The sequence below is a fragment of the Ursus arctos genome, unplaced genomic scaffold (assembly GCF_023065955.2).
Source record: "Ursus arctos isolate Adak ecotype North America unplaced genomic scaffold, UrsArc2.0 scaffold_7, whole genome shotgun sequence".
NCBI lineage: Eukaryota > Metazoa > Chordata > Mammalia > Carnivora > Ursidae > Ursus > Ursus arctos.
In genome coordinates this window covers 70,505,783-70,525,375 of record NW_026623089.1, presented here as the reverse complement: position 1 = coordinate 70,525,375, position 19,593 = coordinate 70,505,783, and the positions used below count along the sequence as shown (strand labels likewise).

The following is a 19,593-nucleotide window of genomic DNA, read 5'->3' as shown; positions in this document are numbered from 1 at the left end:
TAACATAATATAAAAAAACATTAAAATAAAAAAAAAAATAGCAGTTTCATATGGTTTAATCTAATATTTGCTGAGTGCTTACCCAGGACTTGTCAGTCTCCTAAGGAGTCTAAATATACTACCTAATTTTAATTTAAAATTTTTGCAAGCACCCTACAAGATAAATCTCCAATCTATAGAGAGGAAACCAAAGATTAAAATGGTGGAGGTGACATACTCCCAAGACAGAAAGTTACTAAGTGAACAGCAATCTCTCTGGCTCAAAAGCCAGAGATTCTTCAGATTTGCCAGTGTTTTAATCAGTACATTAAGTTGTGCAACCCCTCTGAAATTAGACAACAAATAGGAGATGGTTTTCATCAGGAGAGCTAGTGAACCAAGTACCAAACCCTATGTCCATAGGATTTGCTTCCTCCTTGTTTTCTCTGCCTCTGGCCTCTACAGTTTATCTCCTTGTCATCCTCTGTTTCATCCGTCCTCCTTCCACTCCCTCCCTGCTTTTATCTCCCTCTCTCTGCAGTTGTGAAGAAATAAGTACGTAAAAGTTGGTACAGCACAGATAGGACCGTGTAGCGAATAGCGATCACTTTACAGAATCACTTTAAGATATGGAAGAACATTCAGGCTCTATTAAGTGAAAAACAAAAGTTTACAATGAAGTGAGAAGTAGTTGATCCAGCTATCTGTCATCTGTCTCTCTGGTTATTTTGCTAGGGGAAAATATCTGAAATGGTATAATTGATAGTCATCTCTGAGAAGACAGACGCTTCTGCTAATCTGATTTTTCTCCTTAGTTTTCTACTATTATTTTTATTGATAATAAAACAAAAATGTAGTATTGTTGTTTTCAGGTCATCTAAAAAAACTTGGTTAATGGGGACTTTCAAGGATGATTATTTTTGGTAATCAGGCGAACTCTTAGAAAATACTTTCTAGATGCATCCTTAGTGGCTTATCTTGTGACATTTCAAAATGTTCTGCTTTTTGCCCTTCAGTTCTTGCCAAAGTAGGTATTACTAAAATGCTCAGCTACACATAAACTGTAACAATGCCAGTTTATGGTTTCTCTTTGTAAGTTCTGATTTTTGAATTTGCTGCACCACTAGATCATTAAAGTTTAAATATTACAAATGAGCATGGTATGTTCTGAGAGTGACATTATTCTGAAGCAGTTTCATTTAGTTTGAATAAAGTTTTGACCTCACCAGCAAGATACCAAATAAGACTAACCTCTTCTGAGGGCAGAATAAATTGGCTACTTTTGTGTTACATAAGGAAAATGCCTGTGTTTTTTTTTGCTTATAGAATATGTCTTAAATGTACAATAGACACTTAGTAAATGTCCTTCCTATATTTCTCTTTTATCTCTTTGCTGATGATGAATAGTCTAGTTAGAATATCTATTTTGAGGGGCGCCTGGGTGGCTCAGTCATTAAGCGTCTGCCTTCTGCTCAGGGCGTGATCCCAGCCTTCTGGGATCGAGCCCCACGTCAGGCTCCTCTGCTGGGAGCCTGCTTCTTCCTCTCTCACTCCCCCTCCTTGTATTCCCTCTCTCGCTGGCTGTCTCTCTGTCAAATAAGTAACTAAAATCTTAAAAAAAAAAAAAAAAAAAAAAGAATGTCTATTTTGAGCTTATAAAATTTCCAGGAATATGCCTCTGTCAATATCTGTGAATGTTGTAGGTATCTCCCTGGTTAGTAGATATGGGTAAATTTTGGTTAATAGATGTGGGGGTAAAATTTGCTTGGGGGTAAAATTTGCTTATGAGTAATTTGTGGTTCCATCATCTAAATAACTTAAATTTTAGGAAAATATTAGGAAATATAGGTGGCATCCAGAGAAGATTTTTGTGTTTGGGGGGAAAGGTTTGTTTGTTTATTTGTTTGTTTGTTTGAGAGAGCCTCAAGCAGATTCTGTGCTGAACACAGAGCCTGATGTGGGGCTCCGTCTCACGACCCTGAGATCAGGACCTGAGCTAAAACCAGGAGTCGAACACTTAACTGACTGAGCCACCCAGGCACCCCTGATTATTTTTTAATAATCAAGAACTTAAAAAAAATATGAAAGAGCTTTTACAATCCAGTTTAAAAAAACAGTAACTCTCGGGGGCGCCTGGGTGGCTCAGTCATTAAGCGTCTGCCTTCTGCTCAGGGCGTGATCCCAGCATTCTGGGATCGAGCCCCACGTCAGGCTCCTCCACTGGAAGCCTGCTTCTTCCTCTCCCACTCCTGCTTGTGTTCCCTCTCTCGCTGGCTGTCTCTCTGTCAAATAAATAAATAAAATCTTAAAAAAAAAAAAACAGTAACTCTCAAAAAGATGGATAAAGAACACAAATGAGCAACTCAGAAAAAAATATACAGATGCCCAATAAATATATATACCACCTAAAAAAATAATTTACTTTCAAAGAATTTTGAATTTATAGTACAAATAATTAATACAATCTCTATGTATGTACATATGTATGTACCCATTATCTTTATCTTCATACTTTTTGAGAGCAGGCTGCAGACATGATGTCCTGTCACTCCTAAATATTCCACTGTGTAATTCCCAACAAGAAGGCCTCTCTTGTACCTATCCTGCATTCAGGCCTCTAAATCAGGAAGTCAGTATGGGTATAATACTGCCATCGTATCCACAGATCCCTTTTAAATTTTACCAACTCTCCTAAGAATGTCTCTTTTTCCTTCCTGGTCCATGCTTTATCCAGGAATTCATGTTGCATATGAGAATCTTCAGACTACTTCAATCTAAAACTGTTTCCTAGTTTTCCCTATATTTTGTATTCTTTTGAGTTTTAAGGAATACAGGAATAAGGAATTATTTAGGATAACTTCTTCATCCTGGGTCTAGTTTTTCTCATTGTCAAGTGCCACACAGAAAGTTGTTCTTTGGTTTTCAGTATATTCCATTATTGCACCACTGACAATTGAGGCATACTCCAGAATTATGCCAGTACGCTGTTCATCAGACCTCCACTCATCAGTTTAGCATCTATAGACAATGCTCTGAATCTATCACCTTTAAGATGGCTGACAAAAGATGATTCTCTGTTTCCATCATTGCTGCTACGTTTATTAACATTCTACTGTAAGGAAGAACTTTCCCTTTTCTGCATTTACTTACTTATTCATCATTCATTCATTTGTCAGTATGGACTCATGGATGCCAGTTTTAATGAGTGGGTTGTAATTAGTTACTGAGTTTTTAAACTGAGGTATAATTTACTTACAGTAGAATATATACATCTTAGTCATTTTTGACATATATATATATACATGCCTATCAAAGATAACTAGTATTTATTTTGATGCTCAAAGTTTCCCCCGTTTGGCCAGTAGGAACCCCTTCAGTTGGCTCCTGTGTCTCTTTGAAATGTCTCCTATTATTTGTTGAACATTTCCTTACTTTCTGGCTCAAGATGTTTCAAATTCTTCTTGTAGTTTCCCTGCCCAACTTTGAAGTCAGCCATTTCTCCGAAGATCTTTGGTTTCTTTTAATGTAGGATGGGATTTAGAAATCAAGAGATGGACCATTGGTATGTTTTTTTGTTACCGGGCTATCAGTTGCTCTTGGGCCTTCTAGGTGGACAGAATTAGGAAAATATATGTATGTATATATGTGCACACACACAAATACACGCACACACACCTGTTACTACTCACTCATTTTTCTATGTGTGTATATTATGCAACTATGAATTCCTATTTCTAATTCCAGGCCAATACCTTAGATTTCTTTTTTTTTTTTTTTAAGATTTATTTATTTTAGAGAGGGAACACCACAGGCAGGGGAGGGGCATTGGGAGAGGGAGAGAGCAAATCTTTTTTTTTTTTAAAGATTTTATTTATTTATTTTTTAAAAAAATCTTTTTATTTTTATTTTTTTTTTTTTATTTATGTGACAGACAGCCAGCGAGAGAGGGAACACAGCAGGGGAGTGGGAGAGGAAGAAGTAGGCTCCCAGCGGAGGGGCCCGATGTGGGACTCGATCCCGGAATGCCGGGATCACGCCCTGAGCCAAAGGCAGACGCCTAACGACTGCGCTACCCAGGTGCCCCAGATTTTATTTATTTATTTGACAGAGAAAGAGAGAGAGCACAAGCAGGGGGAGCAGCAGGCTCCCTACTGAGTAAGGAGCCCGATGCAGGGCTCAATCTCAGGACCCCAGGATCATGACCTAAGCTGAAGGCAGAGGCTTAACCAACTGAGCCACCCAGGCACGCCCAAAGAGAGCAGAACTTAAGCAGGCTCCCCGTCCAGCGCAGCATCCGATGCAGGACTGGATCTCTCGGCCCTGAGATCACAACCTGAGCCAAAACCAAGAGTTGAATGCTTAACCGACTGCACCACGCAGGCACTCCACCTTAGACTTCCTTATAGCCTTTCCCCTCCCCTCCTTTTAAATTTCTTTGGCAGGGAGAAACATGGCCCCACTATCCTCAGTATATTTACTTATTTGATCAGTCAGTTTACTTATTTGGTGAGTATAACACATTTAATTATGCTGCTCACTTCCTCTGTCTCTGCTCAGCTCCCACCATGTCCTTAGCGACAGGATGGGCCTGCGCTTCCATGCGACTCCTACAGCTGCCTCCTCGTTACCTTGTATACTCAGCATCTGTCCTTGGTGTCTGTCCTCCCCAACTCTTAGCCCTTAGTACCACATGAAAAGGAAGAGAGGAAATGGTCCTGGAGAAGATTTTAAAGTTAGATTACAGTTTTCTTTATTTCTTCAGTGTACTTAGTTTTTTTATGTTCTAAAAAATTGTGCATTTTCATTTTTAAATGACATACCCTTTGGCATATAGGTGTATTTTTCATTCATTCATCTGTTGGAATTATCTCTGCTATTGTTTTAATGCTTCTTTGAGATTGTCATATACGAAAGGTCGTTTTCCTAGATTATTGTTACACTATGTGTTTAAGTACATTTATTTACTAAGGGTTTTAGCATCAAATTTAGTACTCTTGTTCTCTGTTTCTCCTGGCTGCATTGGCACTGCCACAACCAGTTTGAATGCTTACCCATCTGAAGAAACTACCTCAATAAAATGTCATCAGCCATGTTTTGCTTTTTAAAAAATACATCTTGAATAACTGAATATTTCCTAGGCAGTGTCAACATTAGTCAGCCATTTGGAGAATTGATTCAACTATTGTCTTTCTGAAGCTTACTTCAAATATTTGGTGTAGTGCACATTAGAAATTACTGTTGGTTCCTTTGGGCAGTTTTATGTTTCACTGGCATTTTGGCTTCTTAAAGGATTATTATCCACCAATAGCTAATTTAAAAATCGCTTATGCTTTTAAGTGTTCCCATGGAATTCAATGGTTTTTAGATGCCAGTTAGGGCATTTGGTAGATTGACTAGAAAAATAATTGTTTAAGCAATGCTGGATAACTGTGAGGTAGCCGTTGCCTTGACAACTAGAAAACTGTTCTGTTTGCTAAACAAAGGGATGGTAATTTAGTAGTTTAATTTCCTTTTTGGCATGGAGGTGCTGCATAATAACATTTTATTTTAGCCTCTGAGATGGTCCATATTATTGACCAAAATCAGAGAAGCAGAGCAAAAAGAGAAGGTAAGAGTATTTTTCTGGTTTAAAGACATGTATATCTAACAGGGTCAGTGTTGGTCCAGGTAATTTTAGTTAACCAGCTGAATAATTCTTTGTATATCTCTATTGTACCAAAGACCAGGAGCCCTAAAATAGGTATATAGTCTTGGTTGTCTCTCTACTATACTTAAGGGTTGTGATGTACTTCATAATGGAACAATCCTGCACTTTAACCTCTCTCGCTACTAGAATCAACAGGATTTGAATTGCATGAGGGGAATAATATTTAAACACCTCCTCTCCAGCTTCCTCTGTATTATACACAATTATACTGGCATCTGTTCTATTTGTGTGGAATCTCTTTTGTATAGGACTTAAAAATTCTTTTTAACTCACAATTTTCCTCCAAATTATTGAGTAATAGTAACAGTCTTTATTTGGCACTGTATGCCGAGCCATGTTCCAAGCACTTTACATGTAGCATTTCACGTCTCATCCCTGTGAGATAGTCACTCTTTTATTATGAGGTACAGAGGTTCCAGTCCAGGATCACCTAGCAACTAAGTGGTAGGTTTGAGCCTAAGCAATCTAATTCAAGAGCCTGTGCTCTTAATTTACTATCTTGTACTGACACTCATTAATATACTCATTCTAAATACATTAGCGAGTACAGAAAAGTATTAATAAGAAAAATAAAAATAACCCATAATCCCAGTCACTACAGATTAGAATACTTTCCTCCCCCTTTAGATTATAATACTCTTTACTGTTCTCATGAAGTGATGTGGTATCTGGGTTTCTTTCAAAATAATCATTGTTTAAGAGGAATGGGTAGGAATTTAGATGAGACAAAATTGCGTTGATAATTGTGGGAGCCAGATTATGAGTATGTGGGGGATTTATTACGCAGTCCCATCTTCTTTTGCATATGTTTGAAATGTTCCTTAGTATACTTTTTATTTTTGTTTTCTTAGAGCATGTGTGCCTGAGGGACAGGGAGGGGAGCAGAGGGAGAGGGAGAGAGAATCTTTTTTTTTCTTTTTAAGATTTTATTTATTTGTGTGAGAGAGGAGAGGGCGAGTGAGAGAGAGCAAGAGAGTACAAGCAGGGGGAGAGGGAAAAGCAGGCTCCCCATTGAGCAGGGAGCCCAGCATGGGGCTCCATCCCAGGACTCTGGGATCATGAACTGAGCCAAAGGCAGCCTGAGCCACCCAGGAGCCCCCCCCCCCCGCCTTAGTATACCTTTTATTTTTTTTATTTTTTATTTTTTTAAAGATTTTATTTATTTGACAGAGAGAGACAGCGAGAGAGGGAACACAAGCAAGGGGAGTGGGAGAGGGAGAAGCAGGCTTCCCACGAAGCAGGGAGCCCGAAGCAGGGAGCCCGATGCAGGGCTCGATCCCAGGACCGTGGGATCATGACCTGAGCTGAAGGCAGACGCTTAACGGCTGAGCCACCCAGGTGCCCCTTAGTATACCTTTTAAAAAGCAAAGAACATGCCACTTGTAACAAATCAAAAAGAGACACCCCCCCCTTTTTTTTTTCTTTTTAAAGACAGGAACACTGGGGCACCTGGGTAGCTCTGTTGGCGTCCACCTCCTGGTTTCGGCTCAGGTCATGATCTCAGGGCTGTGAGACTGAGCCCCGCATCAGACTCTGCACTGAGCATGGAGCCTACTTAAGATCCGCTCCCCACCCCACCCTCCGTGTGCTTGTGTGCTCTCTCTCTCTAAAAAATAAAAAAGAACAGGAAGACTTACTTTGAATGAAATGTTTTTATACACATATCCCTTCATTCCATTCCCTTTCCCATAGGTTAATCCCTTTTTAGCAGTTAATCATATCTTTATTATGTATACATATATTTTTTAAAGATTTTATTTATTTGACAGAGATAGAGACAGCCAGTGAGAGAGGGAACACAAGCAGGGGGAGTGGGAGAGGAAGAAGCAGGCTCATAGCGGAGGAGCCTAACGTGGGGTTCGATCCCATAACGCCGGGATCACGCCCTGAGCCAAAGGCAGACGCTTAACCGCTGTGCCACCCAGGCGCCCCTATTATGTATATTTTTATATATGTATAATATAAATATATCTGATTATTTTTGCATTTCTAGGAAAAGCTTAACTGACTGAGCCCCCAGGTGCCTCCTTTTTTTCTTTTTAAAATGCTAGAGGCAAAAATCTCATTTTAAATGATTGCTTATTGGACACCTGGGTGGCTCAGTTGGTGAAGCAAAGGATTCTTGATTTCAGCTTAGGTTGTGATTGCAGGGTCATGGGATTGAGCCCGGCTCTGCTCTTGCTTCGAAGTCTGCTTGTGATACACTTTCTCCCTCGGCCCATTTCCCCACGTGTGCACCCGTTCTCTCTCTCTCTCTCTCTCTCTCTCTCAAATCTGAAAAAAAAAAGGGGGGTGCCAAATCTGAATTTACATCGGTTTAATGGCTTGTTTGCCCACCTTGAGTGTTTCATAATAGTAATAGTAATTGTTAACGGCTAAATACTTGAGGCCTCATAATTGGGTGCTTATTATTGACCATGTTTTCCTGATGTGGAAACTGAAGCTTAGAGAGGTTTAGTAGCCTACAAAAATTCATCTAGTTCGTGTAAGGAATAGAGCTGGGGTAAGGACCTTGTCTTTTCTCTCTGTGCTATTAGTCGCCTTTATTACTTTATGTTATATTAATGATAGAATGATAATTTATGCTCTGCTAAAATTATGTACACAAGTCTGACCATGTAGGCAGGTTATGGATTTCATTTGTTTTTCTGTAGAAATTCTCATTCATGTTTTGGTTAGCATAGTTTCACTTAGAGATGATTATGTGTCTCAGTGTCCCATTTTGACCATCTCTGTAACCCCCAGGCTTTGAGAAACACTTACTAGACAGAGGTATATGTTCATTTAATGGTGAGAATTTAGGAAAAGAAAGGTAACTTACCTAAGATGCAAAACAAAATAACAGAGGCAGAAAATCAGGCCATAGGCTTTGCTTTACATGTGTTGCCTTTAACAGATTAACACTGTTCTAACAGTGTGTTTCAGTTTAGCAGGAGTTTATTAGACTTTGGTTTCCCTTTTCAAGTATTTTTTTAATAGACATTTTCTTTATGTGTTTTTCTAATTCCTTTTCATGTGTTCTAGCTTGAAGGAAGGGAAATATTACCCTTCAGAATAATAATTTGCCTCCACAACATTTGAGGTAATTATTAACTCTTTTCTGTTAGCATGGATTTTTATGTTGGTAAGTGTGGATTTTTATGTTGGTAAGGATGTGAGATAGGCTTGGTTTTGGGGAAAAATCTCTTTTAAATTTAAGTTGAATAAATCTGCTCAATAAACATATTGTGATAGCTTGCTATTGTTGGAATGTTGGCAGGATTTGGTATGAGTATTAATGAAAAGAATAGGTAAATGGGTTTCTGTATACTAGTAGTCTAAATATATTACTATTCTATTCCCTTTTTTGTTTACAATTCTCTATAATAAAAATACCTAAAAAACGTATCATTTCTTAAATACTTGTTTCTGAATAGGCACAAATGCGCAACTTTTAGTTGTTTTCTTGTTTTTTTCCCTTCATTTCACAATTTCTTGTTCCTCATCAATATTCATTTATTTTAACTATACTATTTGTCTATGAAAATAAAATTTACCGGCTAATAAGGCACGATGTGTTAATGGGAGAGGTTTGCAAACTGTGGAGAATAATGTCTATGGTCATGAAGACAGCCCCGCCATTTGCTTTTGTAGCGGTAACACACAATACCAGTTGAACCACAAAGTGAATTGATATCTTTCTGAGATTTTCTTAAAATTTCTGGATGAAGTGCTGTATGTCTGTTTCATAGTCTTGCTGTAGTAAAGCCACTAGCTTGTCTGGAATTTAACCAAGAATTTGACCAAGGGAAATGGTATTTTAAGAGGGTTAAGGCAAGTAGGTAAAGTAGAAAAATAAATTTATTAACTTTAGGTGCAAGAGTAGTACAAAGGTATCAAAGTTGTAATCAATGATAGCAACAAATGTAAGTAGTAGTAATTCAGAAATTTTTGTCTTTCTATGAGGGTATACTTCTGTTATGGCATAAATGAATTGAAATATGGGCATTTTCCGAGGTAGATTTTTTTTTTTTTTGGTAACTTTCTTTTTTAAAGTGACTCTACATCCAATGTGGGCCTTGAACTCATAGCCCCAAGAACAAGAGTCGCATGCTCTGCTGACTGAGCCAGCCAGCTCCCCTGCCACAGATTTTAAAAACCGTATATTTGGTATAGTTTGTGTTCTTTTTAAAAATACTTTTCATGAAATAAATAGAATGTGAAATTAATGGCTATTAAGGAGGTGACCCTGATATTTTTAGTTGTAGTACCTTTGTCTTGGTTTATGTGCTACTTCCCACCTTTAAAAAAAAGTTACAGTTATTTGATTATAGTACTTTTGGTATAGCATTAGAATTTATATCTTTTTTTTTTTGATAGATCACTCCCAGTGTGTATTATCCACAACTATTGGGATGAATTTATTTTAAGATCCAAATGATATTTATATTTTCATCATTCACTGCTATATTAACAGCATTTCCCCACCTTATGTTCTATAGCATAATGTTCTGTAGAATCTATAGATGTTAATAGGTATTAATAGAAAAAAACGGTTTATTTGGACAATGAGGCAGAGTAGGGGTTTATTCAATAAACTGATTTTCCCAAACTTTCTCCTCCTTTTCTTTTTGGTGGAGCATCTCAGGATATTAGTATTTCTTGTAAAACACTTCACAAAAAGTTACTTACATAACCTTCCTTTGACTGTGCAATTGATTAATATAAGCAGAACTCCTTAAAATTACAGCTCTTACACAGAAGTGTACCTGATTGTAAAGAGTCAGAGCAGCCAGATTAGGACTGTTAACTAAATCACATACACACAATAAAAAAATAAATTACAAGTGAGGAAACTGAAAATATTTAACATATAAGGGTAAATAAACAGTGAACCCATGCCAGAGCATTTAAGATTTCCCAGATTGGATTTCTTCTTACAGTTTTCTCCAGTTGTTTGAAATACAGGTAATTCTTCCCGCCCCTTCTGTGCTATTATTCTCCCTTAGATTTGTCTACCCTAGAATCGTCTAGGGATGTGAAAAGGTATTCTGAATTTGGGTGGCTGTTAAGATGTAGCCTAAATATTTGAGGCTTTTAAGGATCTGCCTTCTCTTTAGGTGATCATAGGGTTAATAAATGTTTGAATGAATGGGTAGATGGAAGGGTGGATAGAATGATAAACTTCTGATTAAGCTGATTCATATCATGGACTATATGTATTTTATATAGAGAAAAAAGATGTATTTTTATTTTGTACGATGTACATTTAAATAGGGTTTTTGATACATAGATTTTACTAGTTTTTAAGTTAGAGTATTTTATGGATGGTTCTTGTTAACAAATACATTCCATTATTACAACTTTTATAGCTGTAATAGGATAGATCTGCCAGTCTGAAGTCTAATTGTGCTAAAGAATTAGAGACTTTAAATCTAATTATATCTGTTTGCATTTTTAGGCCCTTGATGAGCCTCCCTATTTGACAGTGGGCACTGATGTGAGTGCTAAATACAGAGGAGCCTTTTGTGAAGCTAAGATCAAGACAGCAAAAAGACTTGTCAAAGTCAAGGTACAGTATATGTAGATCTTATAAGTTATATGTTCGGTATTTGATATTTAAACTTGTATTGGGTGGGTGTATTTAAGACTTTTTTTTCTGCAAGATGAGTTTAGTTTCTATATGAGGGTTGTCAAATGCCTGAAAACAAAACATTATTTGGAATATTAAAGTATTCTAATTAGAACGAAGTTATGTTATTACAGATTGATATTTTGAATGCCGTTTCAGCATGGACAGGCTTGGTACTCTCTGTGTTGTTAGCCTTTTAGAGCTGGAAAGGACCTTAGAAGTCATGTAGTTTAATTCTTAATTTTACATCCCCCCCCCCCACCATTTTAACCATCAAGTTGAGATGTGATTTATAATTGATGGTGTTTTAGATAACAATAAAATAAGATAGATCTAGTTGTTGATTTCCTTATCCTCTACCTTTCTTAACAAAACCTTCCTTAAATACTTGTTTTTTGTCTCAGGTAATGCAGAAAAAGAAATGTAATTGTTTACATTTTAGTGAGTTATCAGTGTTGAAAAATATAGAACAAGTGCAATATTTGAAGGTAGATATTTATTCATTTGTCAATTATTTACTGAGTGGTAAACTGTGCAGGCTACTCTGTTAGATGGAAGGAGGCTGAGGACATGAGGATGACCTGATCTTTGTCCCCAGGGGATTTATAGTGCAGGTTAGCAGATACCCTGTAAAACATTGGTTTGAGTACCACCGAGTCAAGCAGGCCACAGAGATGGTGTATGTCCAGTGGAGTTTCAGATTCTCTTCTGGAGCTTTTACATGCTTATATCCTAGGTTCTTTCCTTATGCATGGATGTGTTGCAAAAAGCTTCCTGTGATTGTGATTTACATTCCTAGTTAAGATCCATTTTGATAACACCTTTAAATTAACTGTAAACCTGAAGGAGTGTAGTCTTGGCACACCATGCCTTAAGTTTTCACTTGTGTGGTACCCGTGAGCTCTTTCATGATTTGATTTTTATGGATACTCTTATAGTGTTCGTATAGTGCCTTTCCCTGTTCTGATTTCACACGCTGGTGTTCCCTGAACACTCATTTTTCTGCCACCAGTATCTTGGAAATGAAGAGAGAGTTTTTTTATCAGTTTCCTCACTCTTGCAGACAGAGCTTCTACTGGTACATGCAGTACCTTACTATGAATTAGACAAAAGCCCTTCCTCCTGGTAGATAACTTCTTTAGTAGAGCTTGGCATACAGGTAAGACTTCTGTGTTAGTTAAAAAAAGGTGTTCCCTTTGGACAGGAGCAGTTTTACTCCAGGACCCATGCTTTGCTTTGCAGAGCACAGTCAGACTGCCCTGACTTGCAGTCTCAGCTGGGTGTTGCTGTGTAATGAATGAACCAGCTAAATGGCATATATCACTCCTGCCATTTCTTGCTATTAATACAAGGAAGAGAACTGTTGGTTTCTACTGCTTCTGTTGATAGCACAGAGTACCAGTACCTTGTGCATTGTAAATAATGGATATCTAAAACTTACTAATTTTTTTGGCTGCTCTAAAAATCTGTTTATAATTCAAAGTTAATTATTTTCTCAACAGTTATAGTGGTATACTTCTGGTTTGTTTATGATTCACACAGAGTTAATACATTTTCAACAATTTGTTGGTATACTTCTTCCTCATCAGTTTTCATTTATTAAACACTTACTATGTGCTAAGTACTATATTAGGTATTGAAACCTAGTATTAAAATCTGATCTCTGTCATAAAGTGGCTTACAGTTTGAGTGAGTGACAGAAATAACTCAACACATAATTTAAATAAAGCATGGTAATGCTTTTGTGTGAGACAGAAATGCCTGGGATGCTGTGAGTATAGGACATCTCTTTTCATAACTTATTTGTGAGCATATTACGTAGATTGATTACCATAGACATCTGATAAGACCGTGTTGATGGTTCAATCCCTATAGGAACTCTTGCTTTTTATAGGGAAAACACCTTTTTCTACATCGAATACTGGAAGCTATGTTATTTTTCACCAACTAATGTGAAATATTTAAACTTAACCCTTATTTTAACTTAATATCCTCACATCTGGTTTCCCATTCTCTGATTTCTGTACTAATACAGAATACGGTAAACTTCTGGAGCTGGACTGCCTGAGTTTGAATCTTAGCTCTACCATGTATCGGTTCTGTGATCTTGGACTCATTACTTATACTTTCTGCTCCTCAGTTTTCTTATCAACAAAGTGGGAACAATCCTACCTACCTAATAACGTTGTTGTAAAGATTATATGTTTAATGCTTGAGCCTGATGCTTAGCTCTCAGTAAATGTTTGTGGCGACTGCTTATTATTAAACTAGGCCTTCACAGAATGATATAGGACCCAGTAGCCTAAGGTCTTCACCTGTTTTTCCCCCCTCATTTTTTAGGAAAAGAAATTATATTACTAAAGTCATAGCTAATAGTACTGAATAAAGTCTGATACATGAAACACCAGCTGATTTAATCTGGGAAGTTGTCTGTTTAAATAATAATTTTTTCAGTTAATCTGCTTAGGGATTGAGATTTTGTATACACTAGACAGCTGTGTTAGATTACTTCTAATGAAAACGAATTCATGTGTTGATGAGCTTGTGTCACTTGATTTTTTTGTGTGGGCTTGTTGCTAATTAAATTTATATCTCTAGGTAACATTTAGGCATGATTCTTCAACAGTGGAAGTTCAGGATGACCACATAAAGGGCCCACTAAAGGTAATTCATTTGTTTATTCTTTATTAATTCTGATGCTTCAGTGGGAGACAAAAATTTATACTTGGTCATTTCTTTTTAATCATTGGCTGTTATCGAGTTGATAATCATAATTCTTTCTAAATAGACCAGTGGAAAACAATAGAATGTTCAGTGAAACTTGTTGTGACAGGAAAGCCTGTGTTCAGAAATAAAGTGAACATCAAGGAAGCAGTGACTGTTTTTTATTTACTCATCTGTTTCCTTTTCGCCATGTTGCACTTCCAGAAGTAATAGGTGACGAATTAGGGATTAAGTGATGGAGGTTCTATGATGATGTGAAAAGTGAGGAAAAAACCCCAACACATTAAGAACCTCAGGGTTTTATTTATTTATTTATTCATTTATTTTAAGATTTTATTTATTTGAGAGAGAGAGCGTGCATACAAGTGTGGGGAGGGGCAGAAGGAGAGAGAGAAGCAGACTCCCCCCTGAGCAGGGAGCCTGACATGGGGTTTGATCCTACTACCCTGAAATTATGACCTGAGCGGAAGGCAGACGCTTAACCAACTGAGCCACCCAGGTGCCCCAAGGAGCTTTTAGAGTGCTAATTTGTTGAAGCAACTACAGGCAAATGAAATTTTTTAAGGGTTATCAGGCAATTAAAGTGATAAGCATGTTACATACAGATAATTTTATTTATTTGCATTCATTTCTCCTCACTGGCGGGTGAAATGAGTGCTGTTCTACTTTCTACTAGTGAGCAAGCTAAAGGGAATGTGTGGGTAGCCACTGTGCGCTCTTTGGCCCTTTTGAATGTCTGAAAATTGGACAATGGCCTGCCTGGGTGAATTTTAAGAAATGGTAACAGAATTGAAGAAATATTTATAGATACAAGAAAAATTCTTTACCAACAGAACTGTGCTTTTGGGGGAATTAGATATGTGTACCTGCCAGTTGTTTGTTTATAGTTGATTTAAAGACTTTTTTTTTTTTATTTAAAGACTTTTAATTGGATCCCCAGAGCATTAGTAGGCACTATAGAGAGCTAAAGCTTGTAATTAAAAAAAAAAAAAAAAAAAAAAAAATTCTTGCCTTATAAAAATTCTCTTCCACCATTTCTGTTTTGTAGGGTGCCATTTTTAATGTTATGCGTACATGTTCATCATTTGCAGGGACCAAACAAAACAAAACATATATACTTATAATACGATGCTTGCCACCATTTATTTAGCACTTCGTATGTGCTAGTATTTTGCACATACTATCTTATGTAATCCTAATAGCTCTTTACAGAAGACGCTAAAGGTATGTAAAATAATCTAGCCATGCCAGCCAGTAATGACAGAGCCAAAATTCTGATAGGGTCACCCCTTTGTAATTGAAGCATGTGCCCTCTGAATGTTCAGAACACATACACATCCGTACTTTATTTGTGTTTTTGCCTCAGAAGCACACCAGCATAGCTCTCACTGAGTGGTGCCCTGTTCACACTGGCTCGGGCCAGCTCCTACCAGCTACAAAGTACGCTCAGTGTTGTGAAGAGATAGAAAAGGCAACTACTTTGTATCCTCAAGCCTTCTTTTTCTCCCTCTGCTCTTGCCTCTTTGTGGCACAGTTGGTTTATTTTACTTGTTTGGCTTTTCTTACTTTATTAAATTGTTCTTTGTGATAAGGAGTAAGGACCATTTTGATTTTGACATAAGCAGGTATATTATATTTTGGTCTCAAGGTTGTTAAAGTTTTTTTTGTCTATTGTTTGTGTGTGTGTGTGTGTGTGTGTGTGTGTGTGTATAGATTTTAAATCTTTCCCTAATATACTTCATAGCTTTCTGTTACCTGGGATAGAAAGTGTCAGCATCTGGATAAATTTTTCACTTAGAGGAAATAAACCTACGAAAAGTGATGGTCATTTGATCTTAGTATGTTTTCTAATGGTTTCACATGAAATGTAATAACTAGACCACTTATTAAATAAAAAAATGATACCATGTATTTATTGACTGTAGTCATTTAATAAAAGCTCTGTTATTTTTCCAGAGTTTCCTTTCCCATTTTGGACATTGTGTGGGGCTAATAGTCTCTCTCTGAACAAGTTTATGTTTTATTATCACCATAAAGACCATGCACTTATATTTTATTTTTATTGGGGTATGATTGACATATAATATTTTATTAGTTTTGGGTGTATAACATAATGATTCGATGTTTGATCAATACAATAAATCATTACATCCATCACCATACATAGTTAAACTTTTTTTTGTGTGTGCTTATGATAGAGACTTTTAAGATTTACTCTTTTAGCAACTTTCAAATATGCTATGTGGTATTATCGACTAAGGTAATCATGCTGTCTGTACATTACATCCCTAGGACTTAATTTATTTTGTAATTGGAAGTTTGTACCTTTTGACCACTTTTACCCATTTTGCCTACTCCCCACTCCCTTCCCACCCTCTGGCAATGAGCAGTCTGTTCTCTTTGTCTATGAACTTCTGTTCATTTGTTTATTTTGTTTGTTAGATTCCACATATAAGTGGTATCATATGATACTTGTCTTTATCTGACTTATTTCACTTAGCATAATGTCCTCAGAGTCCATCCATGTTGTCGCAAATGGCAAGATTTCCTTCCTTTTAATGGCTGAATAGTGTGTGTGTGTGTGTGTGTGTGTGTGTGTGTGTGTGTGTGTATTTTTCCCCCCCCTGTATTCATGCATCCACCAGTGGGTACTTTGGTTGTTTCTGTATCTTGGCTGTTGTAAATAAAGCTGCAGTGAACATGAGGGTGCTGGTACCTTTTCGAATTAATGTTTTCATTTTCTTTGGATAGGTGCCCAGTGGTGGGAATGCTGGGTCATAGTTCTATTTTTAATTTAAATACCTCCATACTGTTTAGTGTAGTGGCTGTACCAATTCATTTTATATTCCCACCAACAGTGCACAAGGGTTCCCTTTTTTCCATATCCTTGCTAACACTTGCTTTTTGTTGTCTTTTTGATAATAGCCATTCTAACAGGTGTGAGAATGGACATTATGGTTTTGATTTCATTTCCCTGACGATTAGTGATGTTGGGCATCTTTATATGTACCTGTTGGCCACGTGTGTGTTTTTGGAAAACTGTCTGTTCAGATCCTCTACCCATTTTCTAATCGGATTGTTTGTTTTTTTGCTATTGAGTTATATGAGTTCTCTCTATCTATATTGGATAATTAACCCCTTATCAGATATATGATTTGCAAATATTTTCTCCCACTCAGTAGGTTCCCTTTTCATTTTGTTGATGATTTCCTTCACTGTGCAGAAGCTTCTTAGTTTGAGGTAGTTGTAAAGACCATATAAATGTAATTATCTGAATTTTCTTGATTAGATGGAAAATATTTTAAATGATAATGTCAAAGCTCTTTCTTAACTGTTTCTACCTTTCCCCAGCCTCTTTGAAGGAGTGCTAATATGAAGCAAGGATAGTCAACTTCAGAGATTGTGATTCTTAAAGCATAGTCCAAGGACCTTTGGGGGCTCCCAAGACCCCTTTCAGGGAGGTTGTAAGGCATAACTACTTAGATATTATTTACCTTTTTTACTATGTTGACATTTTCACTGATGGTACAAAAACAGTGGTAGGTAAAACTGCTGGCGCCTTAAGACAAATCAAGTCAGTAGTTTTTTAAATTCTTCGCCACCATACGCTCAGTTAAAAAAAAAAAGAAGCTAGTTTTTGTTTTGTTTATTTACCTTCTAAAAGTTTTTCTGACTTCTTAAAAATAGGTCGGAGCTATTGTGGAAGTGAAGAATCTTGATGGTGCATATCAGGAAGCTGTTATCAATAAATTAACAGATGCAAGTTGGTACACTGTAGGTAAGGGAATAAATCTTTTAAAAATGTATTTTCAAAGATAATACAAATCAAAATTTCTTTGATTTAGTTCTTCCCTTAATGCTATAGATATTATTACTATTAATGTTTTTGTTTTTGTTTCACTATTAATGTGTTTTTAATCTTTCCAGGTCTTTAAATTTTTTATTTCATAAGTATGTGCATAAAATGTAATTTCAAATTAGTGTATTACTAATTAGACAGTTGAATGTAGCTTTTTTCACTTCAAAGTATATCTTAGAGAAATTTTTTCTATCTTAACTGTTAAGTGTACATTTCAGTAGTGTTAAGTATATTCATGTTGTTGTGCAACAGAGAAATTTCTTTTAATTATAGTAGTATGTTTCATAATATTTGATGTACCATAATTTATTTTCTTTTACTGATGATGTTGCCAGTTTTCTCGTCATTACAATAAATGCTGGAGTGAATGTCTTGTACATGTACATTATTCTTGTATTTCCCTGGTGTGTGTGTACATTGAGGACCAGGCATAGTGAAGTGAGGTGTACTTTAAAACTTAGGTAGTGAGAACTGCCTTTCTAGAAGACGGTATTCATTTACACTTCCATGGACTGTGTATGAGTGCATTCGTTTTCCCAGCCCAGGTAAAAATTGATGTAAGTCAACTGTAAAAATGTTTGCCCATCTGGATACAAAGTAGTATCTCAGTTTTGTTTTAATACTCCCCTCCTGTGATTACTAGTGAGATTGAACATTTTTTCATATGTTTATTGAAAGGAACATCATTTCATTTGTATTTTCTCTCTTTCAAATGACCATCTTTTCATTTATTTATTTATTTATTTATTTATTTATTTATATTTTTTAAAGATTTATTTATTTGAGAGAGAGAGAGAGAACAAGCAGTGGGGAAGGGCAGAGGGAGAGAGAGGAGGGGAGAGAGAGAGAGAGAGAAAGAGAGAGAGAGGAGACTCTCCGTTGAGTAGGAAGCCCAATGTGCGGCTCTATTCCAGGACCCTGGAGATCATGACCTGAGCTGAAGGCAGACGCTTAGCCAACTGAGCCACCCAGGCACCCCTCCATCTTTTTTTTTTTTAAGACTTATTTATTTTAGAGAGAGAGAGAAAGGGCTCATGTGGGGGGAGGGGCGGAGGGAGAGGATCTCAAGCAGACTTCCTGCTGAGTGCAGAGCTGGACATGGGGCTTGATCTTAAGATCCATGAGATCATGACCTGAGCTGAAACTAGGAGTTGGAGGCTTAACTGACTGAGCCACCCAGGTGCCCCTTTTGAATTACCATCTTACAGTGTCTTCCCAGCCTCCCCCTTGTCCTGTTGGGATGGTTACATTTTCTTATTTTTAGGGCATGAGATCTTGTATATTCTAAATTTTAACCCTTGACTACCTTAGTTGCAAGTATTTTTCTCCTATTTACTTTTATTTCTGCTATCAGTTTTTCATATTGTCAGTTTTTCCTGTGGTCACCTTTTCCTTTGTAGTTTTAGTTTTGTATCTTGTTTAAAAGGGCTTCCTTCCATCAGTGTTACAAATTTATTTTCCGGTTTATTCTTCAATTTATAGTTTTATTTTTGTTTTGTAAATAGCTGTTTGTTTCGTCTACAGTTGTTGTTTTTTTTTGGCACATTCTGGAATGTCATGTTCCCCCCCCCATCAATAGCCAATTATCCTGGCATTTATTTATTGAATGGGAATAATTCTTACTCTTTAATGACCTCATAGGTGAGAGTAAACACCTAGTTAAAATGTCTTTGATGTTGTCAAAATTTGATGGACCTTTGAAACAGTATAGTT

The 19,593-nt window shown here is 36.8% G+C and overlaps 1 protein-coding gene across 7 annotated transcripts in view; it reads left to right on the top strand.

Moving 5' to 3' along the window:
• Positions 1–19,593, top strand: part of ARID4B (AT-rich interaction domain 4B) — a 147,128-nt gene that overhangs the window by 51,383 nt on the left and 76,152 nt on the right. For all 7 annotated transcript variants that reach the window (XR_008958096.1, XM_026504137.4, XM_026504138.4 and 4 more), the window contains exons 3-5: positions 11,127–11,237; positions 13,896–13,961; positions 17,709–17,799. Coding sequence is in view for 6 of the 7 variants with exons in the window: in XM_026504137.4 (XP_026359922.2) it covers positions 11,127–11,237; positions 13,896–13,961; positions 17,709–17,799 (268 nt within the window). In the remaining variant the exon portion in view is untranslated. The remainder of the gene's footprint in view (positions 1–11,126; positions 11,238–13,895; positions 13,962–17,708; positions 17,800–19,593) is intronic.